Source organism: Eurosta solidaginis, chromosome 1, assembly GCF_040869045.1.
Source record: "Eurosta solidaginis isolate ZX-2024a chromosome 1, ASM4086904v1, whole genome shotgun sequence".
NCBI lineage: Eukaryota > Metazoa > Arthropoda > Insecta > Diptera > Tephritidae > Eurosta > Eurosta solidaginis.
In genome coordinates, this window is record NC_090319.1 from 321,979,286 (window position 1) to 321,998,088 (window position 18,803).

Consider the following 18,803-nt stretch of genomic DNA (forward strand, 5'->3'; position numbering starts at 1 on the left):
CAATGACTACAGCTTAAAAAAACGCTTATCCTCACTTGGATAATGCTTAGGACACCCATCTAGCAGGAACTAGCTACAGAACATGTTGTATAGAAAAGCGGAGACACAAACCTATGTTGGACATAGTGTATAAGCTATAGCTGAATCGGTTGCGATGAATCGAGGTGAAACACACGACACATATTTCAGTTGCATATGATTATAATGCGTATTCAAATTAAAGGGCTAATTAAACATCCTTAACCATAACGCCATAGTCGTAAACATACCCATATCCATAACCATCTCCCATGTGATCGATTAATGGTGCCTTAACCTAAAAATCCTGAAAATTTCATAAAAATGAAGAAAACGCAAAAAATTACAAGCATATTCCACAAAAAATAAGTCTCTTAGTCAAAACGTATCCAAAACAATAAATAAAATAGACATATATGTAATACTCCTATATTGCTACAAAAAGCTAGGTACATCCCCAAACATCAGAGTGCCGATATATTGCTATTTAAACGTTTCTGTTTTTGTATTCAATAATCCAATGTACCTAAATTTAAATTTTTTCTTGTCACACTTATGCTGCTAGAATCACAAAAATTTTGTAGGCTGTCTTGTTTTGATTTCGAATTCAAAACTCGTTGCGAGCATTTTCTATTAGCAATATAGGAGTATTACATATATGAAAATATCCAAAAAGTTAATAAATTCACCAACTCAAATATTTTTAGGTTATGGATATGGCGAAAAACCAAAAACCAGTTGGTTGGCTATGATATGGTTATGGCATTAGCGTTATGGTATGGCGCCATTAATCGATTACATTGATTTCCATAAGGTAGGTTCGATCAGCTGTTTTATCTGGTTATGGTTATATGGTTATAAGTCACCATTAATTGGCCCTTTATGAGTACTAATTTTCTGCGCAGCAATTTCAGAAGAGTAGATAAAATTTAACGTTTAGCAGTCCATATATAGTTTAGGCGTAAACGTATATAAAAGAAAACACAGCTATTATTTCCAGTAAACCGCTGAAATACAAAATGATAAAAACTAGTTTTGAATTAAATTAAAAAATATTTTATTATCATATACACATACATATGTATTTAAATAAATATGAATCATGCAGTTCAATTGAAAAGAAACTAAAGAAGGTACATATATACATATATCTAGCATAGTAATAAATGAAATGTATATAATATACATAAGTTTAATAATATTCAAAATACTCTTTATCGAGTATTGCACATTTTTCAGGGAGTTCAGGATTTTGTGCAAACTGTCTAGCATCATTGCATTGCAAACTTCCGTAGCATATTTTTAACAGTACACTAACAAAATACACGGTTATGCATTTGCGACGTGACTACAAAAACGCAACGTCAAAAACCGTAGTTTATTTTTTTAATTATGAATAGCAAATCAACAAATGTTAAAACAAAATATGCAAAGAAAAAATTTAAAATGAAAAAAGTTGTTTACGATCCGCAGCTTTCATTTACAATATCAAAGTTTCCCTTGATTCAATTTTTAGACGTTTGTTCTTTGATGTCAGCAGAGCTTTGATACTCCCAAATTTAAAAATCAGAACTGCGGTTGCTTTAACTAAGATTTTGACTTGATATTCTTCTGTACGGCGAATTGGTTGAACTCGCTTTGCCATCACATGGTATGGATTCGCCTTGGCAAGGACAGTGGGTAATTATTCAATCCCATTCAACGAAAATATAGTAGAAAAGTACCTTGAGTAGTACAGAAGTAGTGATAATAATTTTGTAAATGCCAACAGGTTTTCGCGAAATTAATAATTTTTCAATAAATATTTCATGAAATGATAGATTTTTATTCAAAAACGCACTATCCCAGAATTTGTTTCAAAAATGTCTTATCTGAGCATAAAATCCAACAATTTGGAAATGAGATAAGGAGCTGATGAAAAAAAATCTGAGATAGGATGTTTCCACTCAGTAGTCGACATGATCTAAAAAAAAAATAGAAGAAAAATGGCTTAATTTCTTAGAACATTACGACTTTTAATTTTGACTTTGACAGAACAGTTTAGCTTATGTGCGATCTTGCTACCAGGGAATTCATTTACCTACATATTTAATCTGAAACTTCGTAGTTTTTTTTCGTGTAAGTAGAATGAACATGCTCAAGGAGTACAATATTTCCTTATAGCATCTCTAGTATTAGCTTATGGCATTTTTACAAGAGTCCATTTTCTGGTCGAATTTTAATTTTGGTTAAAGTTTCCTATTTTCGTAAGTTGACGGAAGGAAATTTCTTTTGTTCAGTCAGTAGATTCTGGTATATTAAATAAATTTCCCATAAATTCAGAAAACTAGTACTAAGGAGTTATGGAGTTCAGTACTTATCTGACAATTGTAAATTGTTTGACTCTTATTTTTCGACAATTATTTTTCATAAATTTGTAAAAAAAAGCACAGCAATAAATTCGATTTGGGGGCAAGATTGCTGCAATTGTCAAAAAATTTGTTAACCGAGCAAACCTCTAGTGATTGAATCATGAACGTTTCCAACATCAAATACACAAAATTCTGAACTCCCTTATATTTTTTAGGAGATACCAGAGTACAAGTTTTTTAATATTTAATTTTTTAAATTTAATAATTATTCAAATGCTTTAAGGTTGCTAACTATTGTTAGAATGAGGCACAATTTTATATCTCATAAACAAATACTTCAAATACAACATTCATTATCATAAAACTATTATTTTGGCAGCATATTGTTGTTGTGAGAATCGATAAACTGGTAAATTTGTCACACCAGAAAGCTCTGTTAGATATATACATAGAAAATTTTCAAAAATAGAAAAAAGAGAGGATCTGATTAATTTAAAGAATTCTTAATTGAAAAGCTGGGCTTGTATCGTGTTATACGATCCGTGATCAAATACAATTTTTTAAATCGCAATAGCACTGAAATGGTTCCTCGCATTGAGGTATGTGAGGCAATACGTGCAATTGTGACTACAAGTACTTAGTAGATTAATTTTATATTATCATATTTACGACAAATTCAAAATCATCATCATTAATGGCCGCGGTACAATGACATTTTTCATATAGATGCGTTTAACACAAGCTTATGCATTCCAATAACATCGCCACAATCAACCAAGATGTTGCGTTTGTAAATATGAAGGAACTTCAGACTTGGCAATTGAAGTTTATTACGCCTTGCCCATTCACATACAAAATTTCGCGAAGCACTGTTGTAAACATTCTCCCTATACAACAAAAATACTTGCTAACATATTTTGTGTCGTATTTGATTGTTATATTGCAATTTTTAATTGTGAAAAATGTTAGAAAATTTACCAACCAGTGGGAAAAATAATTTCACTTGCAAAGTTTGCCAACACCCTTAGCCAAAGCAAATGTCAAATTCTTCTTATGATTTGCTTGGAACAAAATTGGGGAGTTGGCTACTTTTTAATATCAGATGGCGCCAGTGTCGCTCGTTCTACCATTCTCCATAAAAATACGTGCAATCTACTCATAATGCATAAGCATGTGTTAAACTCATCTATATGAAAAACTGCTTATGTGTCGGAGCTGTAAGTGGCGACAGACATACCTGTATCGTGATAAATGACACCAACTGGGAGCTAGAGTTGGCAAATATCTGTGTACCTGTGATTTTGTCACAGCTACTGAAGTATCACAGTAGACTTCAGCGACAGCTTAAGGAATATTCGTGACTGATTGCCTGTGACAGCATTTATTTCCCGTTACCAATCACCGACTCAAACATAGCTCTCATCACAGGAGCAAATCGCTTCTATGCTATAAACCAATACAATGAGCAGGTTACTTATCTGCGACTGAATAACAGTAGATGTCCCAAAAAATTACGCAGCATTAGCTATCATCCGGTGGCAAAATCCTGAGCCAGATAAATAAATTTGCATGTAAATGCAACAACGATTTGAGCCAGATAAATCCAGATAGAAGTCTGGTTCAATTTGTGAGCCAGATAATTTGTTAATTACTTCTTTTTAGGTTGGCAACGCGGCCTTTAATATACCTACTTATTCAAAAATAGATTTCGCTGTTTAGCCTTTCGCCGTATGAGTTAAATGAAAATCAGCGGCGACATCTGCCTATAACATTTCACGTGTGCGAAAATTTCACGACATCTGCTTCTCAAGTCTCTCAATGATCCAGAGCATTCCCGTGAAAATTGAGCGTGAGCCAGAGCTGTAAAACTCACTGAAAGACAGCAATTGCTAACTATATAGTTTGGCAGCTTAAATTGAGGTTATGTTGCGAATAGAGTGGAAGGCACTCGAATTCAGTGAAAGAGGACACTCGAATGGAGTGGAATGAAGAACAGTAGGAAGAGCAGAGTTGCATTGGATCAATATACCTTCAATCATAGGATCAATATTAAAGATAAATTTAGAAAAAATAATTAAATACTTGAGTATAAGCAAACATTTTCTTTCAATTACTGCAATTAAGGTGTCCTAGATGCTATATATTGCAAAATTATAACATTTTATGTCTGTTTAAAAATTTAGCTTGAATTTCCCTAAAGATTTCCGTAATATGGCCATTGGTGATGTTTGTGTGTGTGTGCTAATCAGTTGTTAGTTGCGCTACTTGGTAAAGTTTACCATTGTGAATGATAACTAAATTTGATATCTTCTGCATAGACGTCAAAATTCCAAAGTGATTGGATCACCTGATTTGTAATTGACTATCGCTGTCTCATTCTGTATCTCTTTCTATCACCCGCTGAAGATAGGCGCCGCCATATTGAACACCCTGTCAAAACGCTAAAAAGTAGCCATATTGAACATCCTGTTAGGCAGTTGACAGATAAGATATCACACTTAGTCATCATTCACAATGAAGTTTACAATGTTATAGCTCCGACACAAAAGCAGTTTTTCATATAGATGAGTTTAACACAAGCTTATGCATTGAGTAGATTGTACGTATTTTTATGGAGAACGGTAGAATGAGCGACACTGGCGCCATCTGATATTGACATTTGCTTTGGCAAAGGGTGTTGGCACACTTTGCAAGTGAAATTATTTTTACCAAAAATTTGTTAGCAAGTATTTTTGTTGTATAGAGAGAATGTTCATAACAGTGTTTCGCGAAATTTTGTATGTGAATGGGCAAGGCGTAATAAACATCAATTGCCAAGTCTGAAGTTCCTTCATATTTACAAACGCAACATCTTGGTTATTGTGGCGATGTTATTAGAGTGCATAAAGCCGGAGTCATTGGTGCCGTATGTCGTATCGCTGTATCCGTATCCCTAACGTAATCAGCTGTTTATCGTTACGACGGTAACCAAAACCTAATTGGTTGGCTACGATACGGTTACGACCTTAGCGGCACCAATAATCGATTGCATTGATTCTCATAAGGTTGGTCGAATCAGCTGTTAAAAGGTTACCGATACGGTTGCCGATAAAGCACCAATGTCTCCAGCTTAAATCCAAATTAAACTTCCTTAACCCTAACGCCATAGTCGTAACCATACCCATATCCATAACCATCTCAATGTGATCGATTAATGGTGCCTTAACCTAAAAATTGTGAAAATTTCATAAAAATGAAGAAAACGCAAAAAATTACAAACATATTCCGCAAAAAATAAGTCTCTTAGTCATAACGTATCCAAAACAATGAAGAAAATCTACAAAAAGTTATTAAATTCACCAACTCAAATATTTTTGGGTTATGGATATGGCTAGGAACCAAAAACCAATTGATTGGATATGGGGTTAGCGTTATGGTATGGCACCATTAATCGATTACATTCCTTTCCATAAGGTAGGTTCGATCAGCTGATTTAGTTGGTTATGGCTTTATGGTTATAAGTCACCATTAATTCGCCCTTTAAGCTTGTGTGAACTCATCTATATGAAAAATGTAATTGTACCGCGGCCTTTACGCAGAGTTTTTTATTCGCATCATAATCCGCAGGGAAAATTCTATATGACAGCATGACACTGCTAATACACGTCCAAAAATATCGAAAGAGGTGTCAGAAGACGCGTATTGACCTCGACAACAATTATCCGAAGTCAGAAAATAAAAATTTTAGCTCGTTCAAAAAATATGAACGAAAAACTGGAAAATAACCCAGGAGTGCTCCGAGACCGGTTTGGAGACCAAAACTATATCCGAGCAAAACACTTCTGTTCACAATTTTTTTGTGGATATCACAAAATCTTCAAAATTACAACTACCACATGAAAATTTTCAATTTCTTTCGCAAATATCTGTTGATAGACCCAAAATTTTTATTTTTCGCCTTCGGATTATTGTTGTCAAGGGCAATACGCGTCTTTTAACACCTCTTTGGATATTTTTGGACGCGTATTAGAAGTGTCATGCTGTCGTATAGACTCACCAAAACTGATTCCTGTTGGCGTGGTATTTGTTTTTTTTTTTTCAGCCACATTCGCGGTTAAAAGCCGCTGTGACTGAGAGGTCACCATCACAGATAACATTGTTCCTCAAAAATCACGGGATCGGCCAACATTACTGGGAGCATCAAGGGAGATCAAGTATTCCCCCAGGGTTCAAGGGCCTGTGTAGCGGAATATATAGCTTCTCCAACCCAATTTTCAACCTCACCATCGAGCGGCTAGTCCCGTTTCACTAACAGACGAGGCTCTGGCGACCCCAAGCTCCTCATGGAACTTGCGGGTGGGGAGGGATGGTCAGGCCAGCACCTTAATGGTGCTGTGTGACCGGAGCGTACCGGATCTGTATCCGGCAAAGGACCGTCGCATCGATAACGTTCCCCAAGGCCTTCGGGGAGTAACCTTATCGCTACAACAACAACAACAACAAGTATTCCCCCACCTTCCTACCCCAACTCAGTGGATTCCTCTGCTTCCAAACCGGGGTGTCGATTTAAATACTTTCTTGGCCGTAGCTTCTTCGTCCATTCGCAAGTTGCGGAAGGCCTCCATAAACTTTGAAGCTTTTAGATGATCTTGGAACAAAAGTAATTTTTCGTTTTTTTTTTTTGTTGATGCTTCTACTTACGGACGCAAATGTTTTTTATTGTTTCTTTTTTTTTTGTTGATGTGTCACTATTTTGGCCTTGACAAGATATATAATTAGTTCAAATTTGTTGCTGTTGTAGTTGTAGCATTGCTTCGTCCCATCCAATAGATGCGACCACTCACAAATTGTCATAAATAGCCTCTAACGGAAGTCCGAGAAAACTTGCAGTTTCAACAGGACCAGAGAGATAAGGGTGTTAGTTTTTGTTGCTGTAGCGATAAGGTTACTCCCCGAAGGCTTTGGGAAGTGTTGTCGCTGTGATGGTCCTTCGCCGGATACAGATCCGGTACGCTCCGGTAACACAGCACCATTAAGCTGCTAGCCCGACCATCTCGGGAACGATTTATATGGCCCCATTCAACCTTCAGGCCCCTCCTCTCCACCCCCAAGTTCCATGAGGAGCTTGGGGCCCCCAGAGCCTCGTCTGTTAGTAAAACAATATTCGCCGCGGATAGGTGAGGTTGACAATTGGTTTGAAGTAGCTATATATTGCGCTGGCAACCTGAAGGGTTGCGCTACACAGCCCCTTGAATCTGGTATTTTAGGCGCCCCTGTGGTAGGCATACCTACCGCGGGTATATTCTGGCCCCATAACCCGCTGGGGAACTCAGGAATTGGTCCTAAATTGCAAGTTAAAATATGGTTGATATCATTTGGGGGACACATCACAAGCGGAACATACATTAGGTATGTGGTATTATTACAGTATCCAGATCGAACTTGAGCTGGAGTGACGCGGGTCTCCCTGGGGAGGTTGCTTTCCCCAGCTGCGAGTTAAGGGTATTTATCTTTAAGAACGGGTTTCACAGGGCAATCCCTGGCATAGTAGTCCGACGATTTTTTATGGATGACTCTGAAGACCTTTTCATGTGCCTTTTCATCATACTTTAATATCCTTCCGAGGTCTGTTTGTTTATTCGTTTTGTTAAACAAGAAGCATACTTTAAGGCTGTATAACTTGGTTAAAGACGTTTAAAATACCTGATTCAAGGGGTTGTGTACCGCAACTCTTTCAGGTTGCCAGCGCAATATATAGCTTCTTCAAACCAAATTGTCAACCTCACCTATCTGTAGCGAATCCTGTTTCATTAACAGCCGAGGCTATGGCGATCCCGAACTCCTCACGGATCTAGGGGGTGGGAGAGCGGGATGGCCTAGGAGGTCGCATGTGGTCATAACAAATCGTTCCCGAGGTGGCCGGCTTGGTACCGGGACGTACCGGATCTGCATCCGGCAAAGGACCACCAACATCGATAACACTCCCGAAGGCTTTCGGGAGATGTCCTTATCGCTACAAAAACAACAACAGTACTGTTTGTCGCTATTTCACATATTTCATTAATCTGATCCACCATTTTAGAGCTTTTGTGATTTAAACAAGTAATGGTGTCTAAGTTCGTGTGTAACCGAACATTATATACTCAGCGTGAGCTTCACCTGTACATTTCATTTTCTACATAACACGTGGCACCGCCCGTTTAAAAAAAAATTCTCATTTCCTCTTACAATAAAACTTGATAAGTGAAATATTATTCATTTTTTGCTAAGTTATAGCTTATTATTCTAGTCTATGACCTTTTAAACTTGTTATACTCAGTTGAGCAGAGCTCACAGAGTATATTAACTTTGATTGGATAACGGTTGGTTTTACAGATATAAAGGAATCGAGATAGATATAGACTTCCATATATCAAAATCATCAGTATCGAAAAAAAATTCGATTGAGCGATGTCCGTCCGTCCGTCCGTCTGTCCGTTAACACGATAACTTGAGTAAATTTTGAGGTATCTTGATGAAATTTGGTATGTAGGTTCCCGGGCACTCATCTCAGATCGCTATTTAAAATGAACGATATCGGACAAAAACCACGCCCACTTTTTCGATATCGAAAATTTTGAAAAATCGAAAAAGTGCGATAATTCATTACCAAATACGGGTTAAGCGATGAAACTTGGTAGTTGAGTTGAAATTATGACGCAGAATAGAAAACTAGTAAAATTTTGGACAATGGGCGTGGAACCGCCCACTTTTAAAAGAAGGTAATTTAGAAGTTTTGCAAGCTGTAATTTGGCAGTCGTTGAAGATATCATGATGAAACTTGGCAGGAACGTTACTCTTATTACTATATGTCTGCTTAATAAAAATTAGCAAAATCGGAGAACGACCACGCCCACTTTTTAAAAAAAAAATTCTTAAATTCAAATTTTAAAAGAAAAGTTAATATCTTTACAGTATATAAGTAAATTATGTCAACATTCAACTCCAGCAATGATATGTTGCAACAAAATACAAAAATAAAAGAAAATTTCAAAATGGGCGTGGCTCCGCCCTTTTTCATTTAATTTGTCTAGGATACTTTTAATGCCATAAGTCGAACAAAAATTTACCAATCCTTGTGAAATTTGGTAGAGGCTTAGATTCTAGGACGATAACTGTTTTCTGTGAAAAAGGGCGAAATCGGTTTGAAGCCACGCCCAGTTTTTATACACAGTCGACCGTCTGTCCTTCCGCTCGGCCGTTAACACGATAACTTGAGCAAAAATCGATGTATCTTTACTAAACTCAGTTCACGTACTTATCTGAACTCACTTTGTATTGGTGTAAAAAATGGCCGAAATCCGACTATGACCACGCCCACTTTTTCGATATCGAAAATTACGAAAAATGAAAAAAATGCCATAATTATATACCAAATACGAAAAAAGGGATGAAACATGGTAATTGTATTGGTCTTTTGACGCAAAATATAACATTAGAAAAAAACTTGGTAAAATGGGTGTGACACCTACCATATTAAGTAGAAGAAAATGAAAAAGTTTTGCAGGGCGAATACAAAAGCCCTTGGAATCTTGGAAGGAATACTGTTCGTGGTAATACATATATAAATAAATTAGCGGTACCCGACAGATGATGTTCTGGATCACCCTGGTCCACATTTTGGTCGATATCTCGAAAACGCCTTCACATATACAACTAAGGGCCACTCCTTTTTAAAATACTCATTAACACCTTTTATTTGATAACCATATCGTACAAAAAAATTCTAGAGCCACCCCTGGCCCGCCTTTATGGCGATATCTCGAAAAGGCATCCACCTATAGAACTAAGGCCCACTCCCTTTTAAAATACTCATTAACACCTTTCATTTGATACCCATATCGTACAAACAAATTCTAGAGTCACCCCTGGTCCACCTTTATGGCGATATCTTGAAAAGGCGTCCACCTATAGAACTAAGGCCCACGCCCTTTTAAAATACTCATTAACACCTTTCATTTGATACCCATATCGTACAAACAAATTCTAGAGTCACCCCCTGGTCCACCTTTATGGCGATATCTCGAAAAGGCGCTCACCTATAGAACTAAGGCCCACGCCCTTTTAAAATACTCATTAACACCTTTCATTTGATAACCATATTGTACAAACGCATTCTAGAGTCACCCCTGGTCCACGTTTATGGCGATATCCCGAAAAGGCGTCCACCCATAGAACTAAGGCCCACTCCCTTTTAAAACACTTATTAACACCTTTCGTTTGATACCCATATTGTACAAACGCATTCTAGAGTCAACCCTGGTCCACTTTTATAACGATATTCCGAAAAGGCGTCCACCTATAGAACCAAGGCCCACTCCGTTTCAAAATACTCATTTACACCTTTCATTTGATACCCATATAGTACAAACAAATTCTAGAGTCACCCCTGGTCCACCTTTATGGCGATATCTCGAAAAGCCTCAACATATAGAACTAAGGCCCACGCCCTCTTAAAATACTCATTCACACCTTTTATTTGATACTCATATCGTACAAAATAAATTCTAGAGTCACCCCTGGTCCACCTTTATGGCGATATCTCGAAAAGGCGTTCACCTATAGAACTTAGGCCCACTCCCTTTTAAAATTATCATTAACACATTTCATTTGATACACATGTCATACAAACACATTCCAGGGTTACCCTAGGTTCTTTTTACAACATGGTGATTTTTCCTTACTTTGTCTCCACAGCTCGCAACTGAGTATGTAATGTTCGGTTACACCCGAACTTAGCCTTCCTTACTTGTTTTATATCTAAGTTGCCGTGGTCTTTAACCGATCTCGTCCAATTTTACTAGACATATTTTCTGCTGTAAGGAAACTATGTGTACACAATGTATGTTAATTTTTCATCGAGTTATGGCTCCCGAACCATAGAAAATTGTTTATCATAAAAGGGCGGTGCCACGCCCATTTTTTTAAATTTGAAGTTTTTTGGGAAATGATATACCATTGATATAAAGCTCTTTTTTGCAAAGATATAGCTTATTTTATTCTTCCACGACCCTTTTAAAAATCTTTTAAATAAAAGTGGGCGTGGCCCTTAACCGATTTCGTAAATTTTTCTTCAAACCATTTCTTGTACTAAGGGCAACCTCTGCCGAATTTTGTTACGATTGTTTTAACGATTTTTGATTTATGGTTAATATTTGTAAAATTGATTTTATCACAAGTGGGCGGTGCACGCCCATTTTAAAATTTTTTTTCAAATTTTTATCAAGAGTTTCAATATCAGTCCACTTGTCAAATTTCAACATTCTAGGTGTATTATTTACTAAATAATCAGGTTTTTTGTGTTTTCCAAAATGTTATATATGTATATAAAAAGTGGGAGTGGTTATCATCCGATTTCGCTCATTCCAATAGCTCATGTACCAAATTTAGTGAAGATATCTTAATATTTACTCAAGTTATCGTGTTAACGGACAGACGGACGCACGGACGGACATGGTTCAATCAAATTTTTTTCGATACTGATGATTTTGATATATGGTAGTCTGTATCTATCTCGTTTCCTTTCTACCTGTACAACCAACCGTTATCCAATCAAAGTTAATATACTCTGTGTGCAAAGCACCCTGAGTATAAAAATGAGAGTCGACCACGGATCGTAAAACGTTATACGGGCCCTGTTTTAAAGTTCAACGCGCTATTGACCGCCCTTATTACCGGGTCTAAATAACTGACTAGTGCTATTATAGTTATTAAGGTGTTTGCTACTCACTCTGTTTTTATAGTTGCATGCGTTCTTTTTCCGCCAGTCTTTCAATTCAACATTCAAGGATTTATAATTATGGTGTAAAAGTGAAATTCTATACATTGCTTTACGAGTATGGTATGACTGTGTGTTATGGTACGGTAGTTCTAATCAATATGACACTGTGCGATATCCAACTTAAGTCTCAAGACTAATTCAAGACACGAAGTTAATTGGGTCTTGTTTGATACTTGCATTTTTCAATATAACTATCTGGCAGGAACGAAAGATTTGTTTTACCCCTATGAATTTTCGTTTTAATACAACTGGCATAGGAATCGAATTTAAATTCCCAAACAGTAAAGGGACAGTTAATATTGGACATCGTTTCATTAATTAGAGTTAACATTGTGATCAAGGAGCGGATACTAATTGACGGTTTCCATTTTTGATTCTAAAAGTATGGTAAAGCTAAAATTAGGTACAAAAATGTAACAAAACTAGTAATGCAAATCCCACCTTTGGCATATTTTGTACTTTAATCAGCTGTGCTGGAGTGCGCACAACACCATCCCTGTCCTTACGACCAATGCAGATATCATTTGTATTGGCCAAATATAATTGGGCCCACCAAAGCAGACATTTTGGGTGTGTAAGTATGTCACGGTTCTCCTTATTCCACAGTAATTTAGTTTGAATAAATTTACATTGATTGATTTCTTCCAAATTACGACTGAAAAGATAATGCCAATTTCACACAGAGGCTTAATGAAATAATTAGTAAACTTTTCTACATTAAAGCCCTAATCGAACTCAATCTTCATTACAAAATACAAATACTTAATTATCTCATTATTGCTTTATTGAATGCCTAATCCAGTGAAAAATCCAGTCAGTTTTGCTTAGTGCTTCGAATTTTATTGTCAATGTAACAAATGACAATCAAAAATAAATTATTTTCAATAATTTACGAAAAATAGAAAAATACGAAATAATTCAACATTTTATTTCGCTGAATTCGCTGCAAAAGATAATATGGCTTTTTCGAAAATAGGCACATATTTGGTTAAGTGCATATGGGTATTTGCGCATGCATTTTAACTACTTTTTGGAAAAACGAAATTTTTTTGGGGCTGCAGACAGATTTTCGCTTGTACACTCGGAGTGCTTGTCAAACATTGCTGAAGGGCGACCCCGTTAGAAAAATTTTCTTCTAATTGAAAAAAAACTTTTTTAAATTTTTTTGTTCCTTTGCCGGGGCGTGAACCGAGGTGTGGTAGGCGGAGTACGCTACCATCACACCACGGCGGCCCAGAACAGAATATTTCTTCAAGTTAAATATTGTTGGGCACTCTTCTGTAGATTATCAAGAAGGGGTTTAATTTGTCAACTTTAGATTTTCGTTCCCTGGAAATATACAAAAAAAAGCTGTAATATGCTGCCCGGCTTTGTTAGGTTGAAGCTGAAATATGCGGCCATGGTTTGGAAGCCCTCTTTTCACTCAAATACACTGGAGCGTGTTCGAAGAGGGTTCCTGCACTTTGTTTGGTTTGACTGGCGTATTCCGTCTTATATTTCTCGTAATAGATTGATTGAATTGCGAACTCTTGGGGTTGGAAGTTCCAACTTGGAAATTGTTAGAACTCATAAAGCTTAATGTTCCATCTAGATCTTTACCGCCAATATTATTGTTCATATTGAAAGTTGGGGGCTCAATATAAGCCAGTGAAACGCATGCTAGCTTGCTTTAGCACTTTGTATTATAATGATATTCTTGTGGACAAATTTTCCAATTTCTCCATATGGAAGACTTCGCTTGTTACAGGTTGTATCTAAATATTATTTTCCATTTCATTTGACTAAAATATATACTGTTAACTACACCATTTCCAGTTGTAAACGAGAAAGCGTCAGATATAAATGCGAAAGTGTCATATGGAAATGAGAATAGTCATTTGTAAATGCGAAGCGTCACTTCGATATGAGAATAGTCACTTGTAAATGAAATTTCGAAAGCGTCAATTGTAATTGAGAATAGTCAGTTGTAAATGAAAATAGTGAATTGTAAATGCGAAAGCGTCATTTGAAAATGAGAATTGTCAATTGTAAATAAGAAAGCGTCACATAGATATGCGAATAGTCAATTGTAAATGAGAATAGTCAGTTTTAAATGAGAATAGTGAATTTTAAATGCGAAAGCGTCATTTGGAAATGAGATTAGTCAATTGTAAATGCGAAAGCGTCATTTGGAAATGCGAATAGTCACATGTAAATGAGAAGGTGTCATTTAGAAAGCGTCAGTTATAAATGCGAATAGTCAATTGTAAATGCGAAAGCGTCATATGGAAAAGAGAATAGTCACTTGTAAATGAGAAAGCAAAAATGAAAATGCGAAGGCGTCATTTGTAATTGAGAATACGTACTCAGTTATAAATTAGAAAGTATTACTTGAAAATGCGAAAGAGCTATATGGAAATGCGAAAGCGTTATACAGAAATGAGAAAAGTGAGTAAATTTTGAATGAGAAAGCATTAAGTGAAAATGCGAAAGTTATTAAGAATAAAAATTGTAAATTGAAAATGAGAAAGAGAAAAGTCACTTGTAAATGAGAAAGCAAAAATGAAAATGCGAAGGCGTCATTTGTAATTGAGAATACGTACTCAGTTATAAATTAGAAAGTATCACTTGAAAATGCGAAAGCGTCACATCGAAATAAGAATAGTCAGTTGCAAATGAGAAAGCAGATCCAAACTAATTGCTTAAATAACTTAAAACCGCGGTTAGCTTTTAGGATAGTATTTAACCACTACCTACTTACTTCACTAAAATAACACTAGGTATTAATAAGGCTTTGTTTATTATTCCCATTGTGTCCCACGGACTTCGGACTCCTTATTTATACTTTTACATAAACCACTTTACGATTAGAAAGTGTATGCATATGTGTATGCATAACCGCACTTTTCGAGCGCTACCAAAATGGAGTTTAAAGACAATTGTGCTGTGTGCGCAAATAAAATGCAAATGAAGTCCGTTGTTCGCCAATTACCACGTGGGCATCCCTTTCATGGGCAGTGCATTGAACCCAAACCAATTTGTAGTTATTGCCTTTGCTCGATATACTATTTATTACACGTTAATTTAAATTCAATGTTTAGTACTGAATAAAACGAATTTCGCATTTTCAATTTACAATTTTTATTCTTAATAACTTTCGTATTTTCACTTAATGTTTTCTCATTCAAAATTTACTCACTTTTCTCATTTCTATATAACGCTTTCGCATTTCTATATAGCTCTTTCGCATTTCTAAGTGATACTTTCTTATTTATAATTGACTACGTATTCTCAATTACAAATGATGCTTTCGCATTTTCATTTGATACTTTCTAATTTACAAGTGACTATTCTCATTTACATATGACGATTTCGCATTTACAATTGACTATTCTCATTTAAAAGTAACTATTCCAACGTGGTGTGATGGTAGCGTGCTCCGCCTACCACACCGGATGCCCTGGGTTCAAACCCCGGGCAAAGCAACATCAAAAATTTTAGAAATAAGGTTTTTCAATTAGAAGAAAATTTTTCTAGGCGGGGTCGCCCCTCGGCAGTCTTTGGCAAACGCTCCGGGTGTATTTCTGCCATGAAAAGCTCTCAGTGAAAACTCATCTGCCTTGCAGATGCCGTTCGGAGTCGGCATAAAATCATGTAGGTCCCGTCCGGCCAATTTGTAGGGAAAATCAAGAGGAGCACGACGTAAATTGGAAGAGAAGCTCGGCCTTAGATCTCTTCAGAGGTTATCGCGCCTTACATTTATTTATTTTTTTTATTCTCAATTATAATTGAAGCTTTCGAATTTTCAAATGACGCTTTCTCCTTTGCAAGTGACTGTTCTCATTTCCTTGTGACGCTTTCGCGTTTACAAATGACTAATCTCATTTCCAAATGGCGCTTTCGATTTTACAATTCACCATTCTTATTTACAAGTGACTATTCCCATATCGAAGTGATGCTTTCGCCTGTACAATTTACTATTCTCAATTACATATAACGCTTTCGTATTTACATTTAACGCTTTCTTATTTACAACTGCCTAATCTCATTTACAATTTACAAATCTTATTTTCAAATTACGCTTTCTCATTTTCAAGTAACTATTCTCATTTTCAAATGACGCTTTCTCATTTACAACTGGAAATGGTGTAGTCTGCAAGGCCTGTAATATCATAGACTAAATATGTAGGTAACAATAATCTACTCCACTTTCCGGAAAAGAGGGTATCCCAAAAAATGGCTAGGGAATAATTTACCTACATAGGGACTTTTTAACTTTCAACCAAATTGCAAAACTAGATTCGGAAAAGCGCTCAGATTAAACTATGTAGAAGACGCAATATTATGGTTAAAAATAAAATTAGGAAAATTGCAACTATACAATTGAAGAATATAATTTTATAGTTGTAATTTTCCAATTTTTTTATTCATTCGTGATGTCAAGGAAAATAAAGATATTTATATTTTATATACATATTGTAACGAATTTACTGCAAATCCTCTTATTCGCAACCTTCTAATAACGTTCGTATCGCTAAACTGTTGAATAAATAACTCCGAAATTTAATATGCAAAATCGCCTTTATTAAAGTACTTCACAATAACACTGATACTTCACAACCAATAGCTTGCTTAAATGAAACTGATTGTCGCGCCTCTACTGTTGCGGCCTTTTATACTCTGTGATTTCTCGTTTGCATACTTCTAGGCTCTTCCAGAATTTACTTATTTACTGCTATATAATTATAACTACAGATGCACGTGTATAGCTTCTCATATGCGCGTGTATTTGTGAGCGAAACTGCCACAATTATAATTGCATACTTTTGGGAGCATCTTAGATAAGATATCTGCATGTGTTTGTGCGTCTCTTCTCCGCTGCGTGTACGTACATATGCGTAGACATAATGATTGATCTATTGATGTGCATACAAGTCACTGCTTAGCACCGCTTAGAGATGACAGTACCCCTTAGTGTTGCTAATATTCGTAACACTGCCCTCCACCTAAGTCTGATCGTCCCGATCAGAAAAATCTCTCGATCTAACCGCTGCTAGCCTCTCCTAATGAACAACTCTTCTATTTCGTGGTTTCCCAATTGTTTGTATGCGGTAGATGACATCACTGATCCTCTTCACAACTCTGCACGGACCTTCCCAACTGCACCGATATTTGGATGGAACACCTTTCCGCCGGTGGGGGCTGCACAGAAGTACCAAATCTCCCTCCAAGAAACCTTCAGTATTAAAGTTCTGGTCATGCCAGTGTTTCATCTTACTACTCATTACCCTGGGCCGTTCCCTCACACTCTGTTCTTGGCCAATGAAGAACTACTTCGCAGAGCTTGATCTTGACGGATTGACTTTGCATCATCAGTATCGTCTTGACGTTTCACAACAGTAGTGCGCGATGGCTTGAAACCACCCTTGCATTCTTTCTGGAAAATTCGTTCCTTCGTTTTTGTGCATCCATTTGTTTTTGCCAAAGCCAGTGTTTCTCTCACAGGTACTTTTGATTTCGCTTTATTTGGCCCATTCGATCCATCAACCTTTGCCTTTGACTTTCGTGGTCTTTGCCGAGTCTTCCCCACTAGTACTCGATTACTACTGAGCCCCTTCGCCAAACTTAAGTTAAGTGGTATATCCTGGTTCTTATAACGCATAATCCTTCTCTGCATATCGATCCTGATGTCATGGTCAACTAAGAAGTCCACTCCCAATATGACTTCATCAATAATCTCCGCTACAACGAATTTTTGTAGAAGCACGACCTCCCCAATCAAGACTTCACATACCGCTTCTCCCTGGACTTGGTTACACTCGCCAGTAATCGTACGCAATCTTGCTCCAGGTAATAGCTTTACTCTCCTGTTGACCAAATCAGATCGGATCAAGAAATGAGATGCGCCTGTACCGACAGTCAGTACACATTCTTTGCCATCCACATTTCCTCTGACGTTAAGACTACTCGATTTTCTTCCAATTTGCGAGACAGATATCACGGGACATTCAACAGCTGGAGCTAGCTCTCGATTTCTACATCTGGCACGCTGTTGCTCATCTCCTCCTGCTTTGCGCTTACGGCCAACCAAGTTGGAACTACCAGGACCGGTGCTGCAATGACGTGCAATGTGACTTGGGTTACCGCACTTGAAACACTTCATAACTTCGGCATTTTTCTGTTGTAACCCCTTCAGTGCTTCCAAAATTGTGTCTACACAGCCTGGTCTCTCCACTTCCAGGCGATGAGATTTGTACGCTGGCTTACTGTTGTTGTTGTTGTTGGCTGGCTTACTCAAAAGTGAAGCTATTTCCTGAGTCAGTGCATGCGATACCGTTTCAGCAAATGTTAGTTTTGGATTCGCATATGTAGCTCGTTTCGCTGCCACATCTCGCATGCCATTTATGAAGCTCTGGATTTTTACCCTCTCGGTGTATTCCACGGGTGCGTCCGCATTTGCTAGATGGGCCAGTCTTTCGACATCCGACGCAAACTCCTACAAAGTATCATTCGCTTTTTGGTAGCGATTTTGCAACTCAATTTGATATATCTGTTTCCTATGCTCGCTTCCGTAACGTCTTTCTAGAGCGCTCATCAATGTTTCATAGTTGTTCCGTTCGTACTCTGGAATTGTCTGTAAGATTTCAGCTGCAGGA

At 37.0% G+C, this 18,803-nt stretch overlaps 1 protein-coding gene across 4 annotated transcripts in view; it reads right to left on the minus strand.

Annotated features, from left to right (window-relative positions):
* Positions 1-1,051: 1,051 nt before the first annotated feature.
* The window catches only part of LOC137237739 (decapping and exoribonuclease protein Rai1-like), a 30,420-nt gene continuing 12,668 nt past the window's right edge, over positions 1,052-18,803 (minus strand). For 2 of the 4 annotated variants that reach the window (XM_067761849.1, XM_067761846.1), the window contains 3 exons: positions 12,610-12,823; positions 12,118-12,544; positions 1,052-2,802 (listed from right to left, as the gene is read on the minus strand). In XM_067761849.1, coding sequence (XP_067617950.1) covers positions 12,320-12,544; positions 12,610-12,823 — 439 coding nt within the window. In that variant the 3' untranslated portion in view covers positions 1,052-2,802; positions 12,118-12,319. Of the gene's footprint in view, positions 2,803-12,117; positions 12,562-12,609; positions 12,824-18,803 lie in introns of those variants that run through there. The other 2 variants (XM_067761847.1, XM_067761848.1) reach the window with 2 other exon arrangements.